Source organism: Fistularia commersonii, chromosome 14, assembly GCF_037954325.1.
Source record: "Fistularia commersonii isolate RoL2024-O1a breed Wild chromosome 14, RoL_Fcom_v1.0, whole genome shotgun sequence".
In the NCBI taxonomy this organism is placed as follows: domain Eukaryota; kingdom Metazoa; phylum Chordata; class Actinopteri; order Syngnathiformes; family Fistulariidae; genus Fistularia; species Fistularia commersonii.
In genome coordinates, this window is record NC_141297.1 from 17971765 (window position 1) to 17991731 (window position 19967).

The 19967-nt window shown below is 43.1% G+C and overlaps 1 protein-coding gene and 1 long non-coding RNA gene across 3 annotated transcripts in view; one reads left to right on the forward strand and one right to left on the reverse strand.

Annotated features, from left to right (window-relative positions):
• Positions 1 to 4197: 4197 nt before the first annotated feature.
• Positions 4198 to 5296, reverse strand: LOC147227435 (uncharacterized). The gene is made up of 2 exons (XR_015107122.1): positions 5197 to 5296; positions 4198 to 4611 (listed from the first exon to the last, which is right to left on the reverse strand). It is a non-coding gene; the product is annotated as an uncharacterized LOC147227435 (long non-coding RNA).
• Positions 5297 to 5525: 229 nt separating this feature from the next.
• Positions 5526 to 19967, forward strand: part of ccdc22 (CCC complex scaffolding subunit CCDC22) — a 30710-nt gene continuing 16268 nt past the window's right edge. The window contains exons 1-8 of one of the 2 annotated variants that reach the window (XM_086159554.1): positions 5526 to 5806; positions 6358 to 6535; positions 6655 to 6787; positions 7592 to 7698; positions 14698 to 14770; positions 15886 to 16055; positions 19093 to 19308; positions 19440 to 19616. In XM_086159554.1, coding sequence (XP_086015680.1) covers positions 5757 to 5806; positions 6358 to 6535; positions 6655 to 6787; positions 7592 to 7698; positions 14698 to 14770; positions 15886 to 16055; positions 19093 to 19308; positions 19440 to 19616 — 1104 coding nt within the window. In that variant the 5' untranslated portion in view covers positions 5526 to 5756. The remainder of the gene's footprint in view (positions 5807 to 6357; positions 6536 to 6654; positions 6788 to 7591; positions 7699 to 14697; positions 14771 to 15885; positions 16056 to 19092; positions 19309 to 19439; positions 19617 to 19967) is intronic. The other variant, XM_086159555.1, reaches the window with a different exon arrangement.

Sequence of the window (19967 nt, forward strand, 5' to 3'; positions counted from 1 at the left end):
GAGAGTAATATGCCATACTTCAACAGAGGTCTGTTTACGAAGAGTGCGTCATCTATTGAGGGACATAGGCTATTTCATGGAAAGTTAAAATTAATTAAGGTTAAATTATGATATAATTTCAACTCAGTGTGCTCAGCTGGTTGGAATAAAATGGCCAATATATGTGACCCATGGGCTGTAGATTTCCCATGCTCGAGGACACATCCCTGAGGAATGACCTTTTTTGCGATCCTGGCTGAAGTCATATAGTTGGGGAGTTTTCCTAATTCATGCTGGTCTAAGTTGAAACCTATAAAGAGGAGACTGAGGTTATCATAGGAAATAACACAGACAAGCAACTATTCTTTTGAGCTCTGCAGAGGGGGAGACTCAGAGCGTTCTTTGGAGGCACATTTAGAGAACCACACTGAGTCTTCCTTGCTCAGCCTTTTAATGTGTGAGTCTGTTTATTTACATATCAACTTTCATAAGATGATGCTGTTCATGCATAGTCATACAGGAGCAAGGTCAGCTCATGTTACACCTGTGCATAGTTTTTTCATACAGTTCCTTTGTGCTTTGTGATATGTTGTCCAAGGATGATATGCTCAGGGAGGATCGGTTCCTTTTCAAGGATGACTGTGCTCAAAGATGGAAAACGCATCTGGTTGTCATCATGTGAGTAATCGAAATAACATAGTTATAATACATTCAGAGTATGGTACATAGGTATGACTATAGAGAGAAAACTGTAACACATATTACCTACCCTGACAGACTGGGGTCTGCTAGTCAAGATGGCCAGGAGCCAGTCACAGAGGCTGGGGTGCAGGCCCAAGGAGGACATTTTCTGGGTGATGACCATGTTGAGGGCAGAGAGGAAGTCCACAGCAGGAGTATGGCAACTGGCTTATGTGTTTGACCTGTTGGGGTGGTATGTAAATTACAGGAGGGCCAACAGGTCCGGCCTGTCGCTCTGAATGTGGGCCAGCACTTCTCTCTCAAAACACCTTGTAATGATAAGAGTGTGTGCTAATCATTCAGGCATGAATCCGGCAGGTGGTTGGATGGGCTCTTCCTGGAAAGGAGGATAATGGTTGTGTCCTTGAAGCAGAAGGTATGGTACCCTGGCTTAGGGAGAGGTTGACGATGGAGGTGAGAACATCGGCCAGCAGTTTGCGCACGCTCTGAGGGCCTGCCTATATTGTCTGGTTCTGCTGCTGCCTTGCAAGGGTTTATCCTCTCTGTTGGGAGAGAGGAGGGATGGGAGGGTGGTCCCATTGAGTGTGTGACTCTCCCCTGTACTGTTGTTGGGGTCTTGAAGTGGGGAAAATAGGTATTGAGGTCATCCAGTAGGTTGTCTGCTGAGCTGCGGATGCTGAGAGAGGACTTGTAGTCTGTGAAGATACAGGATCATACCATTCTTTAAAAATAGAGAGCGGACAGTGGTCCTCTGCAAGCGAAACAGCAGATAGGTAAGGGATGTGTTTGAGTGTGTTGTGTTGTCACTTTAAAGATATTGGGAACAACACAGCAGAGTTCAAAATTAAAATAACTTTAAGAGCATGTTCTACCACAAACCTGCATGGATATTTGAATTGTCCATCCTACAGTGCAGATAGACAAGAGAGGCACCTCGGCCAATGAGCGGAAGACCAACTGAGCTGGTGGCAGGTGATGGGGGGACTATTGTGGCAGCAGCAGTTCCTTCTGAAAGAATCTTCTCAAAAATGGGGCAGATTTTCACAGAGAGAAGAATTCAGATTCGCTCATCCAAGCTGAGGCATTTGATTTTTCTGATTGCTAGCCTGTACTGAGGACATTAAGACCATCTGCTTGAGTTTGTTTCTGGTTCTGTTCTTTGGATTTGTTTGCAGTTTTTTGTTAATTTGTGCAATATAAAAGTTTGATTAAAATATTTAATAAATTTAGAATGGTTTTGTAACAGAATAAATGCACAGAATTGGTAATTACAAAATTTCTCTTAAAAATACTGAAGCAAAAGAGTTTTCAAAACACAAACCATTCATCTTTATGAAGTTAAGGTGAAATGTAAGTTTAAAAAAGACCCTAAATTAAGACCCATTTGGAAGTCAAAAGAGCTGCCTTTTCTTTCGAAAGTGCGCCAAAAGTAAAGAGCTGTATTTCCCATCACTAGTGCAAGGGTTAATCTTCTTCAGTGCTTTGTGTACCTGTCAGACTACTGCTCAAGTTTTTGTGGACTATGATGTGCTGCAGGACATGCTCCATAGACCCTGGATTAGCAGTGGAAGTAGCCGCAAACAAGAAGGGGCTCAGAGCTGACCCCTGATGTAATCCAATTTAAACCTTGAACCACTCTCGCAGCTTGCATAAATATCCTGCATGAGCCTAAGATACTTCTCTGCCAGGTCAGACTTCCTCCTGCAGTGCCCTAGCACATTTTTACCTTTGCTACCTCTACCTTTACCCTGTGCTGCATGGTGCCCCTGTACTCCTGTCTGCTCTATTCAGTCCCCTCAGTGTCCCATTTCTTCTTTGCTATCCTCTTTCACTCCCGCACTTCCTCATTCCACTACCAAGGCTCCTTATCTTCTTTCCTTCCAGACAACGCATCCCAGGCCACAATGAATGTCAGCCCAAGGGGGTCGATCGCCCTCCCTAGACATCTGCTGAGGCGGATCCAGTCGGATGTGCAGATGAGGAAGATTCGGCCCCCCTCTGAGGGAGAGTGGGTGATTTATACCACCATCTCAATGGTCAAGGTTACTTCCTAATAAGGAGTTGTTTTTCACACTTTTTGGAAGTGGGCAGCTAGGTGTACCAGGCTGTGTCTTGGACTGGGTGTACCTGAGTTGGGTGTACCTTTGTCATCACATGACGTGTTCCTGCGCATGAATTTTAACAGTTTTTACAAGCACACTTGGTAACACAGTAATGCTGTACTAAGGTAGGGAATTTTGCAAATCTAATTTGTGTGATGTGAATCCTCACGTCACACAAATTATAAACTCAGTGAGTAGAACGAAAGGCTTCATGTTGTACAAAAATACAAAACTTAGTAAGTGGAACGAAAGACTACAATTTATACAAAAATGTAAACTTAGTGAGTGGAGCAAAAAACCTGCTGGCCTTGTTACATGTTTGGGTTTGATCAATGGTGCAGGGAAATTCTCCACACGGTTCCCTTGCCTGGGCAGCCATTACATGAGATGAGACATATACAATGAGAAAAGCATCATGCATTTTTATCGTTGCTTGGGATTTTAACAACCCTCAGAGTGACAGGTTAGTGGAGAGATTTCACTGCACTTTCAGACAGCGGCTTGTCATTCTCATGCCACAACACCAGCAGGACTAGGATGACAATCTGCCTGTGGTGCTTATGGCATGTCAGTAAGCAGTCCAGGAGTCCATTGCCTGCACCCCTCATCATGCTGGGGAGGGAGCTCTGAACCCTGTCAGCGGTGGCATTCAGTCGGCCCCCCGATTCTGTGGATACACCTGTGGGTCCTGAGTATGTCATGAAGCTTCAGACCGTCTGGATACAGCACACAGTTTTGCTCGAGAGCAGCGGCAGAGGGCTGGGGTGAGGCAAAAACGGAGCTATGATGTAGGAGCTCAGGAGAGACACTTGCTGGCAAGAGAGTTGGTCTGGGTGTACAGTCCTCAGTGCAAGAATGGCCGGTGTCCTAAGCTGGACAGCCATTGGGTGGAGCATTGTAGAGTCCTAAAGCGGCTGGGGGAAGTAGTGTACAGCAGTGATCCCCAACCCCCGGGTTGCAAACCAGTACTGGTCCGTCGATCAATTGGTCATTGGGGGCCGCCCAAGAAATAATCAATTATTTCTGTTGGATTTATTATCTGAGTCTGAACAATCTTTATTTTGAAAAGTCTTTCATTTTGAAAAATGACTGGAAACTCTCGGTTTCATCTCGGTGAATTGAGCGCCAAAGCTGTAACCCACAAGCTAGCAAAATTAGTAAAAAACAGACGTTAGACAGAAAGTTTCTTTTTGAAAGGGAAAAGGTATAGTGAAGAGACAGAAGAAGAGCCTACAACTTCCAAGAAAAAACAATTCAACAGACAGTACCAGGAATTCTACTTGAAATGTGGATTTATCATAACAGGTGATTCCCACAGACCAAGCCGCTCTGCATAATATGCGGCAATGAGGCAATGAAGCCTTCTTTATACTCATGTTGTTGGTGCAATGTTACGAGGAAGCTGCTAATAAAGTCACAGAGTACACAGAGGATTCAAGTTTATTATTATAGTCGCAATATAAACAATCTACATGTACACCCGGCTGCAGTAAAATTGTCAAGCATTGACCAGTCCGCAGTGATAAAAAGATTGGGGACCACTGGTGTACAGGGTGCTGTTGCCTTGCTGAAGAAGAGACGTGGCCCTGCACAGAGACAGACTGGCCTCCTACAGAGGGGGGCTCTCCTTGGTTGTTCAGAGGAGAGCAGAAAGCCCTTCCCACTCTGGGTCCCCCCCCCCCATAGCTCATTCTCCCTCTTCCCCCGCTGGAGGCAGAACTGGCAGTTCCCCGGCCCCCATCTCCTCAGGCAGCTGGTCCTCAGAGGCAGAGAAGAGCTTCAGCTTGGCTCAGAGACTTTGTGGGTCCCCTTAGCAGGGAGTGAAGCGCTTTGAATAAAATGTGTTAGTATTATTATATGACTATTATATGTAGTAGTTTTCTAACTCATAACGTACCGAAACCTTGTCTCTACAGTCCACTTTCTGCTTTGCAAATTAAATTTTCCCCACTGGGGAACAATTAAAGGCACATTCTATTCTATTCTCCCTCCATCTTCGACTGCTTATCCTGCAGTCAGGGTCACGGGGATGCTGAAGCCTATCCCAGCTGTCATCAGGTGAGAGGTAGGGTTTCCAATCAATCATATGGCCACATATGTAGATAAACAAACACATAAACAGCCACTTCACCCATTTGGGACAATTTATCTGCTGCATGTTTTTGGACTGTGGGAGAAAACCGGATCCGAAAAGAACCCATGCATACATCATGCAAACTATACACAGAGGGACCCTTGTCGGAATCGAAACAGTGTCCTTCGTGACACTGACCGAAGCGTTAACCACTACGCCGCCGTGCATTTTCACCGTTCTATTCTATTCTATTCTATTCTATTCTATTCTATTCTATTCTATTCTATTCTATTCTATTCTATTAAAAATATGTAGTTAGATAAAAAGATATATTCAAACCTTTGGAAATATGTGATCCAAGTGCTGTTCCGTGGCGTATAATATGTAAATTTGTTAAGCAAGACGTTAGAAATTTAAAAAAAAAATCGTTCATTTTTCCGGTCATGGGACAGTGGCGTTTAATGCATGCTGGGAATTGTAGTTCTTTGTTGCCACATTGGTCTCAGAAGGAAATCTTCGAGAGGACTCAATCTCCCAGAAACACTGTCCACATTCTCTCAAGACTTCATTTTCAGTCTGAGCGAGACGCAGAACTGTTAACTTCTCTTGTTTGTTGCAAATAAGACTGAAGACAACCGATTTAGAACAGAAGTTTGTAGCAAGGCATCCCGGCTACACTGAAATATTGCGATGGATTGAGCGATGACAAGCGGCAGCCTTGCTAAGTAACAAGTGGCTTGTTCTTTATGGTCAGAAGATGGAAGCTTACTCTCTTGACTGCTATTAAAACAATGGGAAGCCATTCTAGTATCCTCTTAGTAAATATTCACAAATTAGCCAATAGAATCTAATGTTTTGCGATATCCCTGTTAGCTAACAGCTAGAAAGGAACCTCAGTAATGGAGGAAGTAGACAAAATTCTGATCCACGCCCTCAAACATGCCGGAACGTAAGTATTAAATTTGAATCATGGTTTCAGCGCTTCTCTTGCCAAAATGAATTGCAGGGTGAGCGTGCAGTTGCGTTAGTCAATTGCTACAGCCGTATGTCATGAAGTATAAAACTTAGCTCAGCGAGGTATGCAGTCAGTAATGTATGATTCAACACGCAGCAGCGCAAGTCAGAAAGGCGTGCCCCCATTCCTTCAGTCGCCTTTTCTGTTACACAAGGGGTTTTACTCTCAAATACTTACTTTTAATTTTTTGTAATCTACTGGAAACTTAACTTCGTATCTTTTTTCAGGAATTACAATGCACTTATTGTCTCAGCAAAGCCAGAGGGAACTATAGCTAGCAGGAAACTATATTAAGAAGATTGTTTTTTTGTTGTGGCTGTCGCTGGTCTGGTGACCAACTAACCATGGTTGGTTTTAGTTTTTCCTTTTGAAGTGAGTGAATTAAACCCAGAGAGTAATTGCATCTAAGACTGGCATAATATTTTGGAAAAGTGTGTTGAATTTGTTGTAATATTTCATTTTGGTACTTCTTGTGCGACTTGTAGAGAGGTGGGTGAGGAGGTCCACAGCATCAAAGAGTTCACAATAGAGCTGATCGTTCAGGCCGTTGTCCAATGCATCCGGGTGATTGATCCAGGTCTGGGCAGCACGCTGCGGACCTTGCTACCCCCTGGCATGTCCGCACGCTTTAGAGTGGGTATGAGTTTGGCACAGGCTTGTCAGGTAAGACGTGATAAATCATAAAATCTTCATTTTTATACAAAAGGATAGTTTAGGCGAAAACAATTGAAAGATTGCCGCATCTGTTTAATTGCTAATTATGTTAAATTGCTAAATTCCAGGACATTGGCTATAAAGGAGAGATAGGCTACCAGACCTTTCTGTACAGCAGTGAGCCAGAGATCCGCTCCCTGCTCATGTTCCTGGTTGAGAAACTTCCCAGGGAGAGTGCTGAGGTCTCAGACCAGCCAACAGGTACCATGCTCATATTTGTTCAGCCTTATCCAACAGTTTATCAACGTCTCAATGCGATATCTAATTATATTCAAATTGTTCGAGGGTTGATAATCAGGGTTTTAGCAATGTCACTTTCTCAGGGACTAAGATTAGACCACTCACACTGAGATGATTCGATTAAAGTCTTGATCCGTTTTCATCAACAAGATCCTATTCAGTTCTTGTCAAACTCATCAGTCCAGTTGCTTTCATCAAAAGCAACTTGACTTGACAAGAATTCACCATGACCTTGATGACTGAGAACCTCCACAGACATACTATCTAATAGGTGTCAAATTGCCAATTATTCAGTGTGATACAATCCAAAATGTGGGCCTTCTAGGGCTGAAATGTAATTTTATAGCTGTGTGTACTATGACAGTCTTATGTCTTTTCTTTTTTTAAATCAATTTAGTGTAGAAATATCAGCATGGTTTATTTTCTCCAGTTTAAGTTAATCATATACTTGCAAGAAAGCAGTACATGAGTCATAGGTGAGTAACTTGTGTTTCCAAATTGAAGATTTTCACCTTGTTTTTCTGGGTGCACTTTATGCAAAACCTCAACCTTGGGAAATTTTAGATAAGAATGTTGTGTGATATTTTATATAATGCTCAGCATATGTTTTCTTCTTAAACATTTGTTCAGTAGTTTTTTGTTTTTTATATCTGGCTTTGACAACTCTACCTATCCATCCAACACCTTTTTTTTGTTGTGACGAGTTGACATTGATATCATCATTCTTTGCACTGTTGACTGGACATTGATTGTTTTCCCCCGAAGGTAAATTGGCAGTCCTCCAGAGAGCCATTGCAGGTTCCATTAAAGCCCAGTTGGCTATCCCCAGGCTGCCTCCAAACTGCAGACTGCCACTGCATGGTGAAATACAAGTAAACTTTTTAAAATTGCTTTTTGGTATCTTGGAATAAAAGAATGTTGATAATTGAACCTCTAAGCCAGGAGTCCCCAAGCTTTTTCCTGTAAGGGCCAAAAAACTTTTCCCTTCTCTGACGGGGAGCCGGGCCAGTTTGTAGCAAAAAGTGTGACGATCGCATAGGTGTCTTAGTCAACATTTATTGTTTACCAAAAGCCACACATAACCAAAAATTGACTCTTTCTGGGATCTTGACAGGAAAAAAAAATCAGAAAATAAATAACATTATTAATGAAATAAATAACACTATTTATGAAATAAATGATAACCAAACAACCCTTTTCAAGTTTTTCACAGAAAAAGACCAATGAACATTGACTTTTTTTCTTGTTAAAACTGTTTTCAGCTCTCTCATATCAAATTCACTGTGAAAACCAGAAAGCAAGCAGGCTATGAAACCGAACTGATACCAACACCTGCCAACACAACACATTTCATTATCAGTATGGTTGTAGAATGGATTTTATCCCAGTAGATTTCATTATGATTATACTTGTTTGTACTCAGAATGGCTCGTTCAAGTCAAAAAAGTAAGCTTACTTATATATGTTCATCCCGATTAGACCAGCCCAATTAGACTGCAAGACGCGCCCACCATACTAGGAGCTCTGTCAGTAGTGATGCTTACAAGCTTTGACCAGCCCAGGTTCAACTCTCCCATGGTTTGGCATACTTTGCCAAAAATATTCTCCCCCGCCGTAGTCCCCTTGAGACTTTGGGGGGCTGCCAGATCCTCGCATATTTCAAAGTTTGGTCTAACTCCACAAATAAAAATTAGCAGCTGCGCTGTGTCCTGCACATCCGTGCTCTCATTCAGTGCTAATGAAAAAAAGTCAAATTCTTTAATCTTCTGCTGCAGCTGGGCATATACATTACCTCCAATTTCTTCGATGCATCTTGTGATTGTAGTCACCGACATACTCACGACATTAAGACATCTTTCTTCTCGGGACACACCCCCTCTGCAACAGCATTCTTGACAAATTCTCCATCAGTGAAAGGTTTACCGCTCCTTGCTATCAGTTGAGCAACCCAAAAGCTCGCTCGAACAGAGGACTGATTCAGCTGAGCTTGGCATACAAATGCATTCTGCTAAACTAACAGTCCATTTTTTAGCTTTGAGAGTTTGTCTCCGCATTTGGCCTTGCAAGCTACCATACTCGTCTTTGTGACGGGATTCATAGTGTCGGTGCAGATTGTATTCTTTGAGAGAGTCATTGAAGATATGTCCAGGTTTCACCACCAGGTGTATTTTAGGTCTAATCCGACATGGCAACGGAATTGACTTCAAGGAAAAGACTGGATGACAACCTCGAAGGCATGGTGACAACTGGAGAGACAGAGGACAGCTTGGAGAGATGGCAACTGGGGGAGGGAGGGGTAGCATCCCGAGCTGCAGCTCCCACAAGGGAGCACCCACACAACGCTACAGAGAACCCAAAAGAGACATACCCCCAGGGGTGCCCGAGAGGGGGGGAGAATGAGCACCCCAAACGGACGGATTTTCTGGTAACAACCCTCGCAAGTTGACAATCAACCGTGGGCGCAGTCTGCAAATGTTGCAAGATCCACAAAAATCTGAGAGGTCTGAAGATTCATCAGACAGAGATGCGCTGCCTAAGGAATCCCGTGGTGCAACGCACAGTGCCAGTACCTAGTACGGCATCTGGTGAGGCGGAGGAGGATCCAGGCCCGGAGACAGCCCACAGTGCCCAGAGCCTCCACGCACTACTGGTAACACCCCAAAGTAGACCATCAGTACATCGACGGATTTTGTGGCCCGCTGCTAACAAGGAGTCTGAATGCAGACAATTTGATGAAGATGTTGATTCAGCCCTGAAAGTAACAGCAAAAGGTCGTGTGGACCAGAGGCTGAAGACAATGAACACGTTCATTATAAGCATCGCATCAGACAGGCTTGGCACCAAAGAACAGCAAGCCACCAAGCCTACAACAGCACCAATTCCAAACCGGCATGAGAAAAAGATCTCTCAACTCAGGCAAGAGCAGAGGACACCAAGGAGCCAGTTCAGGAATGCGAGTGACAATGAGAAGGAAGCCTTGGCAGAACTGAGGGGCGTGGTAAGGGAGAAGCTACTCACCCTCCGTCGGGCTCAGTGGCACAGGAAGAGGGGCAAGGAGAGGGTTCACAAGCGCAGTGCCTTCATTGTGAACCCTTTTGGATTTTCCCTCACCAATGCACCTACCCTGAAGGAAGTCAGAGAGACCATCAGAGCTTCCAGGGTGGCATCTGCATCAGGCCATAGTGGAGTTCCCAACAAGGTCTTCAAACAGTTCCCGTGCGTGCTGGAGCACCTGTGGAAGATCTTCAGAGCAATCTGGAAAACAGGGAAGGTACCCCAGAAGTACCTTATACAGAGGGAGTATTGATTCCCAAGGAGGAGAATGCAAAAGACATCGAACAGTTCAGATCAATCTCCCTTCTCAGCGTAGAGTGCAAGGCCTTCTCCAAGATCGTTTCCAACTGCCTCGAGATTTCTGCTGAAGAACACCTACATCGACACCTCTGTGCAGAAGGGAGGAGTCCGAGGGGTGTATGGAGCACACTAATTCGTGAAGCCAGAGAGAGAAGGGGTGATCTGGCAGTACTTTGGCTGTACCTTGCCAATGCTTACAGGTCGATTCCACATAAGCTGGTGGAATTAGCCCTGAGCAAATACCATGTCCCAGAAAGGTGCGCATCCTCGACTATTAAGACAATTTTAGTCTGAAGGTGTACTGGGGCATTTACATTTGATTGGCACCGTCTGGAGAAAGGCATTATCACCGGCTTCATAATCTCGATGTCCCTGTTCGCCCTCGCCATGAATATGCTGGTGAAGTCTGCAGAAGTAGAGTACCGAGGCCCATTGTCTAGATCTGGTACCCGACAGCCACCGATCAGAGCATTAATGGATGATCTCACGGTAACCACAACACCTGTGCCCAGCTGCAGATGGCTCCTGCAAGGTCTGGATCGTCTCATCACTTGGGCAAGAATGAGCTTCAAGCCCGAAAAGTCCAGGTCCCTGGTCTTCAGGAAGGGGAAGGTGAAGGACTGCTTCCGATTCAGCCTGGGTGACGCCACTTTTCCATCCGTGTCAGAGAAAACAGGGAAGAGCATCGGAAAGCTCTTCACCACCAATCAGAAGGACACCGCTGCAGGTCGAGCAGCCAGCGGCCAGAAGCTTTCTACTGTGGGCAAGTCTGGACTTCCTGGGAAATTCAAGGCCTGGATCTATCAGCACAGCGTCCTGCCTTGTCTCCTGTGGCCACTGCGGATGTGAGAAATCCCAGTTATGACCGTGGAGGGCTTTGAGAGAAAGATTAACCAGTACCTGCACAAGTGGCTGGGCCTGCCGCAGAGTCTGAGCAGTATCGCGCTGTTTGGACAGGGACCAAGCCCCAGCTACCTTTCAGCAGTGTCACTGAGGAGTTCAAGGTCGCCAAGGCTAGAGAAGTGGATCTGATCTGTGGAGGGTGGAGCCACATCATTTCAAGTTCCTCGTACAATCTGTGTACTCCCAAGCCCCTGCTAACCTGTTCACCTGGGGCCTGAAAGATGCACCTTAGTGCCAGCTCTTTCAGCGGAAGGGATCATTAGAACACATCCTCGGCTGTTGCTCAAAGGCCTTGGGAGATGGGAGGTACTGCTGGCACCACGACCAGGTCCTGCGGGCAATAGCAGACACCAGCTGCACCGGCATCAACATCAGCAAGGGACAACAGCCAACCAAGAGAGCCCTTGCCTTTGTCCGAGCAGGGGAGAAACCTTAACCCTCCAAGAAGACACAAGGGGGCCTGCTTTCAACAGCAAGGGACTGGCAACTCTTGGTTGATCTGGGGAGGCACTTGCGTTTCCCAGACAACGTTGCAGCCATGACACTCCCTCCAGACATAATGTTGATGTCAACTTCCAGCAGGCAGGTGGTGCTCCTCGAGTTAACTGTTCCCTGGGAGGACAGAATGGAGGAAGCCCAGGAGAGGAAAGAGCAAGATACGCAGAGCTTGTGGCTGAGTGCCGGAGGAACGGTTGAAATGCCCGCTGCGAGCCTATTGAGGTGGGCTGCAGGGGCTTCGCAGGCAGATCCCGACATCATGCCCTTGGACTCCAAGGAATTTGCGGACTGCAGAGGCAAAGAGCCACTAAAAACATCTTGGTAGCAGCTGAGAAAGCTTCACGGTGGCTCTGGCTGAAAAGGGGGGAGGCGGGGCATAGGGCGCTACCTGGACACAAGTCAAGGGACTGATCAACCCTTGCTGGGTCGCCCCAGTTAGTGTGTATGACTAAGACCCGAAACACCTAGTGCTCTCGGAAGAGTCACTGAAGATGTGGCCAGGTTGCACCACCAGGTGTATTTTAGGTCTTTGTCTCATCTGTCAAGAGACGGTGGCTGTATTCAAACAGCCTTTTCTTTGCATTGAACCAAAAAATAATCGTTTGTCCACTGCAGGTTAAATACTCTGCATTCTGTATCTATTTTTTTCTTGCCTAATCTTTTCACCATTATTCCATGTTACTTGACAGGGGTGTGTCCAGGATTTTTCTTTTTATGAGGGAGGGGTTTCAGATTGCACAGACTGCAGAAGTGTGGACTACAATGTTACGTTTTATGCATGTACAAGTCACGATTACATGGGCAGAAAAAAAAAAAAAAGTCATAATGCATCTTTGGTATTGTTCAGGGGCCGGGCAAAATGTGGAGGCGGGCCGTATCTGGCCCCCGCGCCGTAGTTTGGGAACCACTGCTCTAAGCTGTGCTGTAGGATTTAGGTTTTCCAGAAATGATTGTCAGGAAGCACAGATGCAAAGAGTCATACCCTTCTAACAAGTAAATATCTTGATTAAAATCAACATTATTTTCTCCTGTTGTCCCTTTCACTTTTGCCATAATTATTTTTCAATTCCAATGATGATAAATTGTAGGGCATTCATTTAACCTTTCATTAATGTCAGTGTACATTGTACAGTGACATTGCATACATTGGTTTATACATGTTTCATCCTGTCAAATTCATTAATACTAATAACCCCCTATTGTTTTGTACTGTTTCAATTGGAACTATAAATAAAATATGATAGAACCCCAAACACCTAGAAGAAGAGCCAATTTTCTTTCACTTTGTCAGTTCATGTGGTTTGGGAACGTAATAGTTTGTCTGATCTATATCTTTTGGGGACCTTTTATTTCAAGATTCAAAGTTTATTGTCATATGTACAGTCTGGAAACGTGTTTCCCTGTACAATTAAATTCTTACTTTGCTGTCCACAGATTAGTATTATGACTAAATAATAACAATAATGATAATAAACATACTGTCATAACCTGATGTAATAGTGCCGTGAAAAAAACAGCAAGGCACTACGAACGTACACAGAAATGTAAACTGTATTAGAAAATGTAAATAGTATTGTCCAAGTTAAAGTTGAGAATGGCTTTGAGTGTACAAAGTACAAGTGCTGGTTGTATGCAGATGGTGTAAATAGACAATTAAGTGATATGAACAGGGCTGAAATGAAGAGTTGAGTACAGCACTGGCTGTGCGGCATTTAAAGTGCAGAATTGGAGAACTGTCGTGAGGTGGTACATGACTGCATTAATTCCTGTCTCCTGTTCGAGAATCTGATGGCATTTGGGTAGAATGACTTCTTCAGTTGCAACTGAAGAGGTAAAAGTCTTAAGGGTGAGGAAGAAAGACAATAAGTCTTCTGAGTTTACGGGAATTTATTACAGAAACAATGCAGGGATTACAATGAACAACCAGCAATTGTCAGCAATGGCTGACAACGATCATCAGTGATCGGCAGTCACTTGCAACCAGTATCAGAGTTCAAGCTTCTCTATTTGGCCAAATAGGATGCAGTCTCCTTACAGACTGGACACCAATTGAGGTTCTAGGCAAGCTTTTATAGAGAAAACGAGACATAGAACATGCACACATAATTGTCATCTAATTAAGAAACAGAGAAAGTATATGTTACACAATAAGGATAGCCTGAATCCTCCCCCAGGGATGTCCTACATTTTACACTGCCTTATACCTCCTTTAAGATGTTGACATAGGAAGCTCTTTGTTACAACCATAACAAACTGGAGACAGCAAATATATCCCATCAAACCTTGGCATGGAAGAGTTAGAGTACGATACTTGGGACAGAGATGCCCAGATTGAGCTAATTCAGTCTGCTGCCCATGTGAACTGGCCCTGGATAAGTCATGAGACAGTGACGACAATAATTTGTTTTGATACCTAATTGAAATTTGGTAAAATTTTGCTGTGGTATGTTCCGAAAATTAAACCTTAAATGTATTTTGCTTTTTAAATTTAATCATGTCACAGAATGGGCAGTCTGTAAGATGAAAATGCAGTTTGGATTGCCTATTACTCCTTTAGTTATGAATCAAAATGTGCTGCTGCATTCTGAAAAGGAAAAAGCAATTCTGGTCATGCATTTTAATTTTCAAATTTGCCTTATCTAATTGAAATTTGATAACATTTTGCTGGGGTATGCTGTAATAATTGTATTTTAAATGTAATAAATGTTTTTTGCCTTTTCATTTGGATTATGTCACAAAATGAGCAGCCTGGAAGAAGAAATTGAAAATGCAGTTTGGATTACTTATTACTCATTTTAGTTAGGAGTCAAATTGCTGCCACAAAATGAAAATGAAAAAGCATTCTGCTCATGCATTTTGATTTGAATGTGTTGGAATTGTTGTTAACCTTTTATACAAGTGAAGATCAAGCAATATGTTCACCCCCCCCCCCCCCCATAAAAAAATAAAATCATTGTATGATATAACAAGACTTTGTCCCAGTATATGGATGTTTGATGTATTTCACATGTTCTTGATGTCCAAGATACTTACCACTAGTAGCAAAAATCACTTGTGTTGAAACAATTTACCGGTACTTTGTTGCAACTGACAACTAATCTGTCTTTGCTGTTTAGACACAAGGGGCATCCCACAGCTTCCACATGCAGCCCCTTAGTATGCCACACTTCAGCACCGAGGCACTGAGAGGTAGGCTCCTTTTCACCTTTAGCAAATGTTAAAAGTAATGAATCTGACCTGTGTAAAAAGGCTGTAAAAATGGATGGTAGGCTACCACTGGTAGCAACTTGGTCTGACTTATTAATCAAGGTAAAAGGTATCAAGGTAAACATTATAAATGTATTTATATTATCTATGAAGAGAATTTAAAGAAAATAATGATATTTGCGAAAACAATTTTCTCTCTCATCTTTGGTCCAGAATGTTATATACTTTCATGACACAAAAGTCCACACATTTGGAAAATGGGTTAAAAGGTTATGTGCACACATGTTATGCTGTCACACTGTCTTTAGTGGGCATATTGCAAATGTTAGCATGAATTAATAGATATAAACATTACAACTATCAGTCGGTCAATTTTTCTTTTATATTGCAACTTTTAAACAAGTTAAATGCAATTCAAAGATCCATGTTTACAAAAAAATCAACAAGGAAAAGTTAAGGTAAATGTGGTTGGTTCCTCTGCTGTAACTGAGCGTCTCAACTCGTGGAAGCCTCTCACCCTGAGGGAACCCTCTTTTCCCTCAGTCCTAGTCTCTTTTTTGCTCTCTCATTGTGCCCCCCTCTTCATCTTCCTTTGCTCATTCGCTGGTTCCTCAAACCATGCAGATACACATAAACTTTAATCAGAATGCTTCAGGAAGTTCCAAGTAACTGTTTGTTGAGATTAACCAAAGGAACATAGCCTAAACATCCAGTATGTATCTCAGGTTGTTCGTATGGTGTCCCTGGGTCAGGTCTCGGCTCCTGCTGGAGAGTTCTACAGACTCATAAATTATCATAATTGTCTTATTAGTGACCCTAGGCAGGAACATGTTGTCCAACTTGAAGTATGACAGAGCAAGGGAACCATAATTAACAAGAGAGAGAAAACAAACGCTAAATTGAGAAGGTACTGTATAAAAGCACAAGAAAAACACAGTTCTTCAACTTCAGTGATCATGCATTGCATGTAAAAATCTTATGTGATCCCAACATTGTCAATATTCAGTTTTTGTTGTTACTCTGAGTTCTAACCAGTTATGTGACTTTGTGGATATCATTATATGGGGACTAAGACTGTTTTCTGACGTATGATTCAGAGATGACAGACTACCAACAACAAATTCTGCCACCCGTAACAGCTCAGCCTTCTTATCATGCCTCTGTGGTGGCATCTATACTGGAGCAACACACAGCTGAGCTGAGTTCTGCTCAAGAGTGGGGTAACGAGTGGAACAGTCAGGGACTCCTGTCTCGCCTCACACCACAGGCAAGTTGTGTCTCTTGCTAAATTCATGTAACTTTCTTTTGTATTACTCCTTTTATGTGAGGATGGAGGACTACATCAATTTTACGTCATCATTGGCCATTATCCACCTCTTTGAATTACAACTTTCTGAGGAACGGCCTATGACAAGATATTTAAAGTCCTTACTGACTGATCTTAATGAGAAATTGATTAGAATGGCCTTCTTTTTAAGAGAAACATTTTGTTTGTTGATTGACCCTTGGCACCATTCAATTATTTTCCATCAGCGGTTTCTGTGTGTTGCATTCTGTATTACCTAATGTTTAGGACAGCCAGTCCTGGACTTTGAAAACCCCTATCTTACTGCTTCAAGTAGAAAAAAAGTCAAAACTTTCTATATTTTATATGTCCAATATAAAAGCCTTTTCCATGTGATTGAAAGTTGTCACATTCATATGGTTTTCATCAAGATTTATATAGATAGAAATAGCAACATAAATGGCAAAGCAAACATCAGTATTGGATTGGGTCTTTACTTCTTTGATGTTTTGCTTCTTGTCATGTCCATGTGATCATTATAGCTCAGAGATTTTAGCTCCGTATTCAGATGTAACAACATCTCAGGTTGTTTCATTACTTAACACCACAAAATGTTCCAGTAAAAGGTAATGCATAGTTTGCATTATTCCAAAGCAGAATTGCTCATCAGCTTCTCCCCCGCTGTCCTCACGAAGTGATAATTGTCACTGCATCTTGATCACTGCCACATCTTTTCAGTGTCAGCTCACTTTATGTATCTTAATGCACTTACGTTTGTCTTTGGGTTTTTTCAACATACTTTCAGAGCAGTCATGTTGGTCTGTGTTCTGTATACTGTTCAATCCACATATAATTTGCAAATAGCTTTGCACCTTGCAATGGTTGTTGATTAAAAAAAAATACTATTAATACTCAAATACTATTAATTACATTTACATCTAACTTATTTACATCTCACGTATGCATGACTGTAGCTTTCAGCCAGGAGAAGATGTCGTCAAATGGGTCAGACTTTCACAGGGTGTTTCAACCCTGGACCACTTGTCCTCCAGTTGGTGGGTTTACAGTGAGCGCCAGTCACTGCCTGTCTCCTGGACCCCTGCTCAAAGAGATGCTAAAGGGCTCCAGTCTCCAGATTTCAAGCCACATGAGTTTCCTCTTCGGTAGGTCTCACTTTATCCAGACTCCTTTTTAACTAAGTTCGACTGCCCAAGACCTGGGCCTTTCCTGCTCCAGGTGTCGGACCTCAGCTTGTATCATGTCTCTCCTCTTCCTTGGGTCTCCTTTTGAAGTGGTTGGATCTGAGTCCTTGCCTCCCTATGCATGGGTTTCTAATGATGTCCTTCAGCTTCAGCGTGCTTTCATCTTGTGCCACTGATGTGTCAGGTATCCATTTGTATCCTGAACTTGTAGTGACCCCTGCACTTTAGACCTTTTCATCAGTGGAGTTGTAGCACATCATCACAACCCTGCACTTTGCCACCTTGAACTCTTGAACTCTTCAACCACTGATGATAGTAATACTTGTAAATGGCCAGACCTGTATATCTCTATTGATGTGAATCTTGATGGGATTTAAGTCACTTGCGAAGACGTTTATTTGCTCTCTTCTCGACTCCTTCCTGGTATCCTGGTAAGGATGGTTGTATATGGCTATGCCTGAACAGTTCTGAGCTTTGAGGGCACTGCTGCAGTTGATAATAGGTAGTGTGATGAGCTTGTTGGCGAGTGGTGGTCTCTAAATTTGCGTTGCTTGGATTTTCTATGCACCTCTGTAGTCCTTTTCTGCTCACTGAAGAGCACTTGTGTTGATGCAGTTTTGCGCCAAGTTTGGCGGTCTTGCTCCAGAACTTCCCAGGAACTTGGGTCGCTATCAAAACTCTTCAAAGAGACACACTTTCAGCCATACAAAGGCAGACCTTGCCCAAGCAATACACACGTTCACTTCATGCATGCATTGGAGAAACAATTCACGCTGTCCTGCATCTTGGACCCTGTGGCAATTTTGAGTGCACAGTTATATGTGAACAGGACCTTTTCACCTTAAGGTTGGGCAGTAGCCTCTGCTAGTTTAGTTAGTTGTGTGTGTGGTGGTTATGGCTCCAGCTTCCACTGTATCCTTGCCTGCTGCTTTGTCACTTGCCCATCACCACAGGAACTGACTGAGAGGATGTGAATGGGAGACAGGTGATGTCTTGACTTGCATAAATTGGATTATAATGAGAAAGAGTTATGCAAGTTTTCTGTATCACTCTCTCTCACCCCAGCCTGTCATAATTCAGTTGTCCTAGTCAAGACAACTGGAACCAAGGCAGAATTCAATAAATGCTCAGCAGTGTCCTGGTGTGTGTCACTGTGACCTGGTTGTGATCCACAGAGCCTTGCTAGGTCTACCTATCTGCCCATTAAAACTAGTTGATTTCCTCTGTGCAATCCTCTAGGTCCAGTCTTCACATGCATAGACAAGCCTTGACTTGACAGTTTTGCAGATCCACTTACCTTCACCTATTATTGATGCACAGTTGGAGCCGTTTCCAGGGTGTGGCTGCTGTTGCAAACAGCTACAGGGAGCCACAGGTGGGAGTTGAGTATCATGTGGGGTCCAAGGTGAACAAACTACTCAGGACAGCATGACAAGTTTCTCCAACAGAAGTACTACCTCTCCTCTGGCACCTCATGTACTATTGACACCCCATAAACCCATAAATGTGTACAGGATTATAAAGGTGTATACAAATGACATCCATCTCTTACTTTTTCCTATTGCATTATATATGATGGAAAAAAGATGTTGCGTAAATATTGCTCTGGCTCAGAAAATATATATTTAGCAGTCAGAACTAATACATTGTGACTGTGCTTGAAAACTTTGCGTTCATGTATTTCAATCTAATGTAAAAATAGTATGTTAGCCTGACTAATCACTTTGAAGATTAAATTGTTCTGAAGGCTAAGCATGATGCAAAACAGGCTTTGTGTGCTGTCAACATCCTGACACATTTTCTTTCTCTCTCAACAGGACTACAGGGCCAGGAAACTGATGCGATTGCAAAAACGCATCCAGGAGCAGCTACGGTTTGCAGTACATCCACCTCCTAAAAGTGCCTTTGGTCATTTTCACTTTAACACTGACCTGTCAGATGTACTACAAGCCTTCAGAGGCTCCGCCCCTCATGAGGACATCCTGACCAATGGCTCTCACTTTACCCATACCCAGAAGTTCAACTTCTCATCAGTGCGTAGCACACTAGGGCCAGAAGTATTAAAATTTGTGTCTGGAGTATGTCTGGAGTATGGTGTATTATTGATCTCTATTATATGCTGTTGGATATAAGTGTATGCTAACTGTAACATTGTGTGTTTAAGATCCAGGATCCAGAAAATCTGGCTGGTCCTATACAACTTGGGCGCCAGTCAGGGAGTGACACTCAGCGCTGTCAGCAGAAAGAGCTGGATTCACTGCTGCTGCAGTTCAAGCAGCTTTGCTGTGATGTGGACCAGCTAGCAGGAAACATGAAGCAGCTGAGTGTCACAAATGCACAGGTCCTACCCACACAGACACTCTTTCTCTAAATTTCTCTTCATCTGGTATTATACTGTAAATGTAGTTCTAATTAAGTTGCATAGTTGATGCTGTTATTACTCACATATTGAAGTATTCAAGGGAAATGTAAATGGTCACAACATTCATCTCAGCTGGTGTTTACTTTGCACAATGCACTGCATGACTGCAGGATTGCATCAGCTCTGTAAATAAATTGTGTCAGTAGTTTGTAAGGTTGAGGATTTTATTTTATCTTTTATGAAGTAACTGTACAGTCACATCATCGCCACAGCTTTATTAAAGACCCACAGAACATCCAGAAATATGCTCTTAGTTGGAATTAAGATATA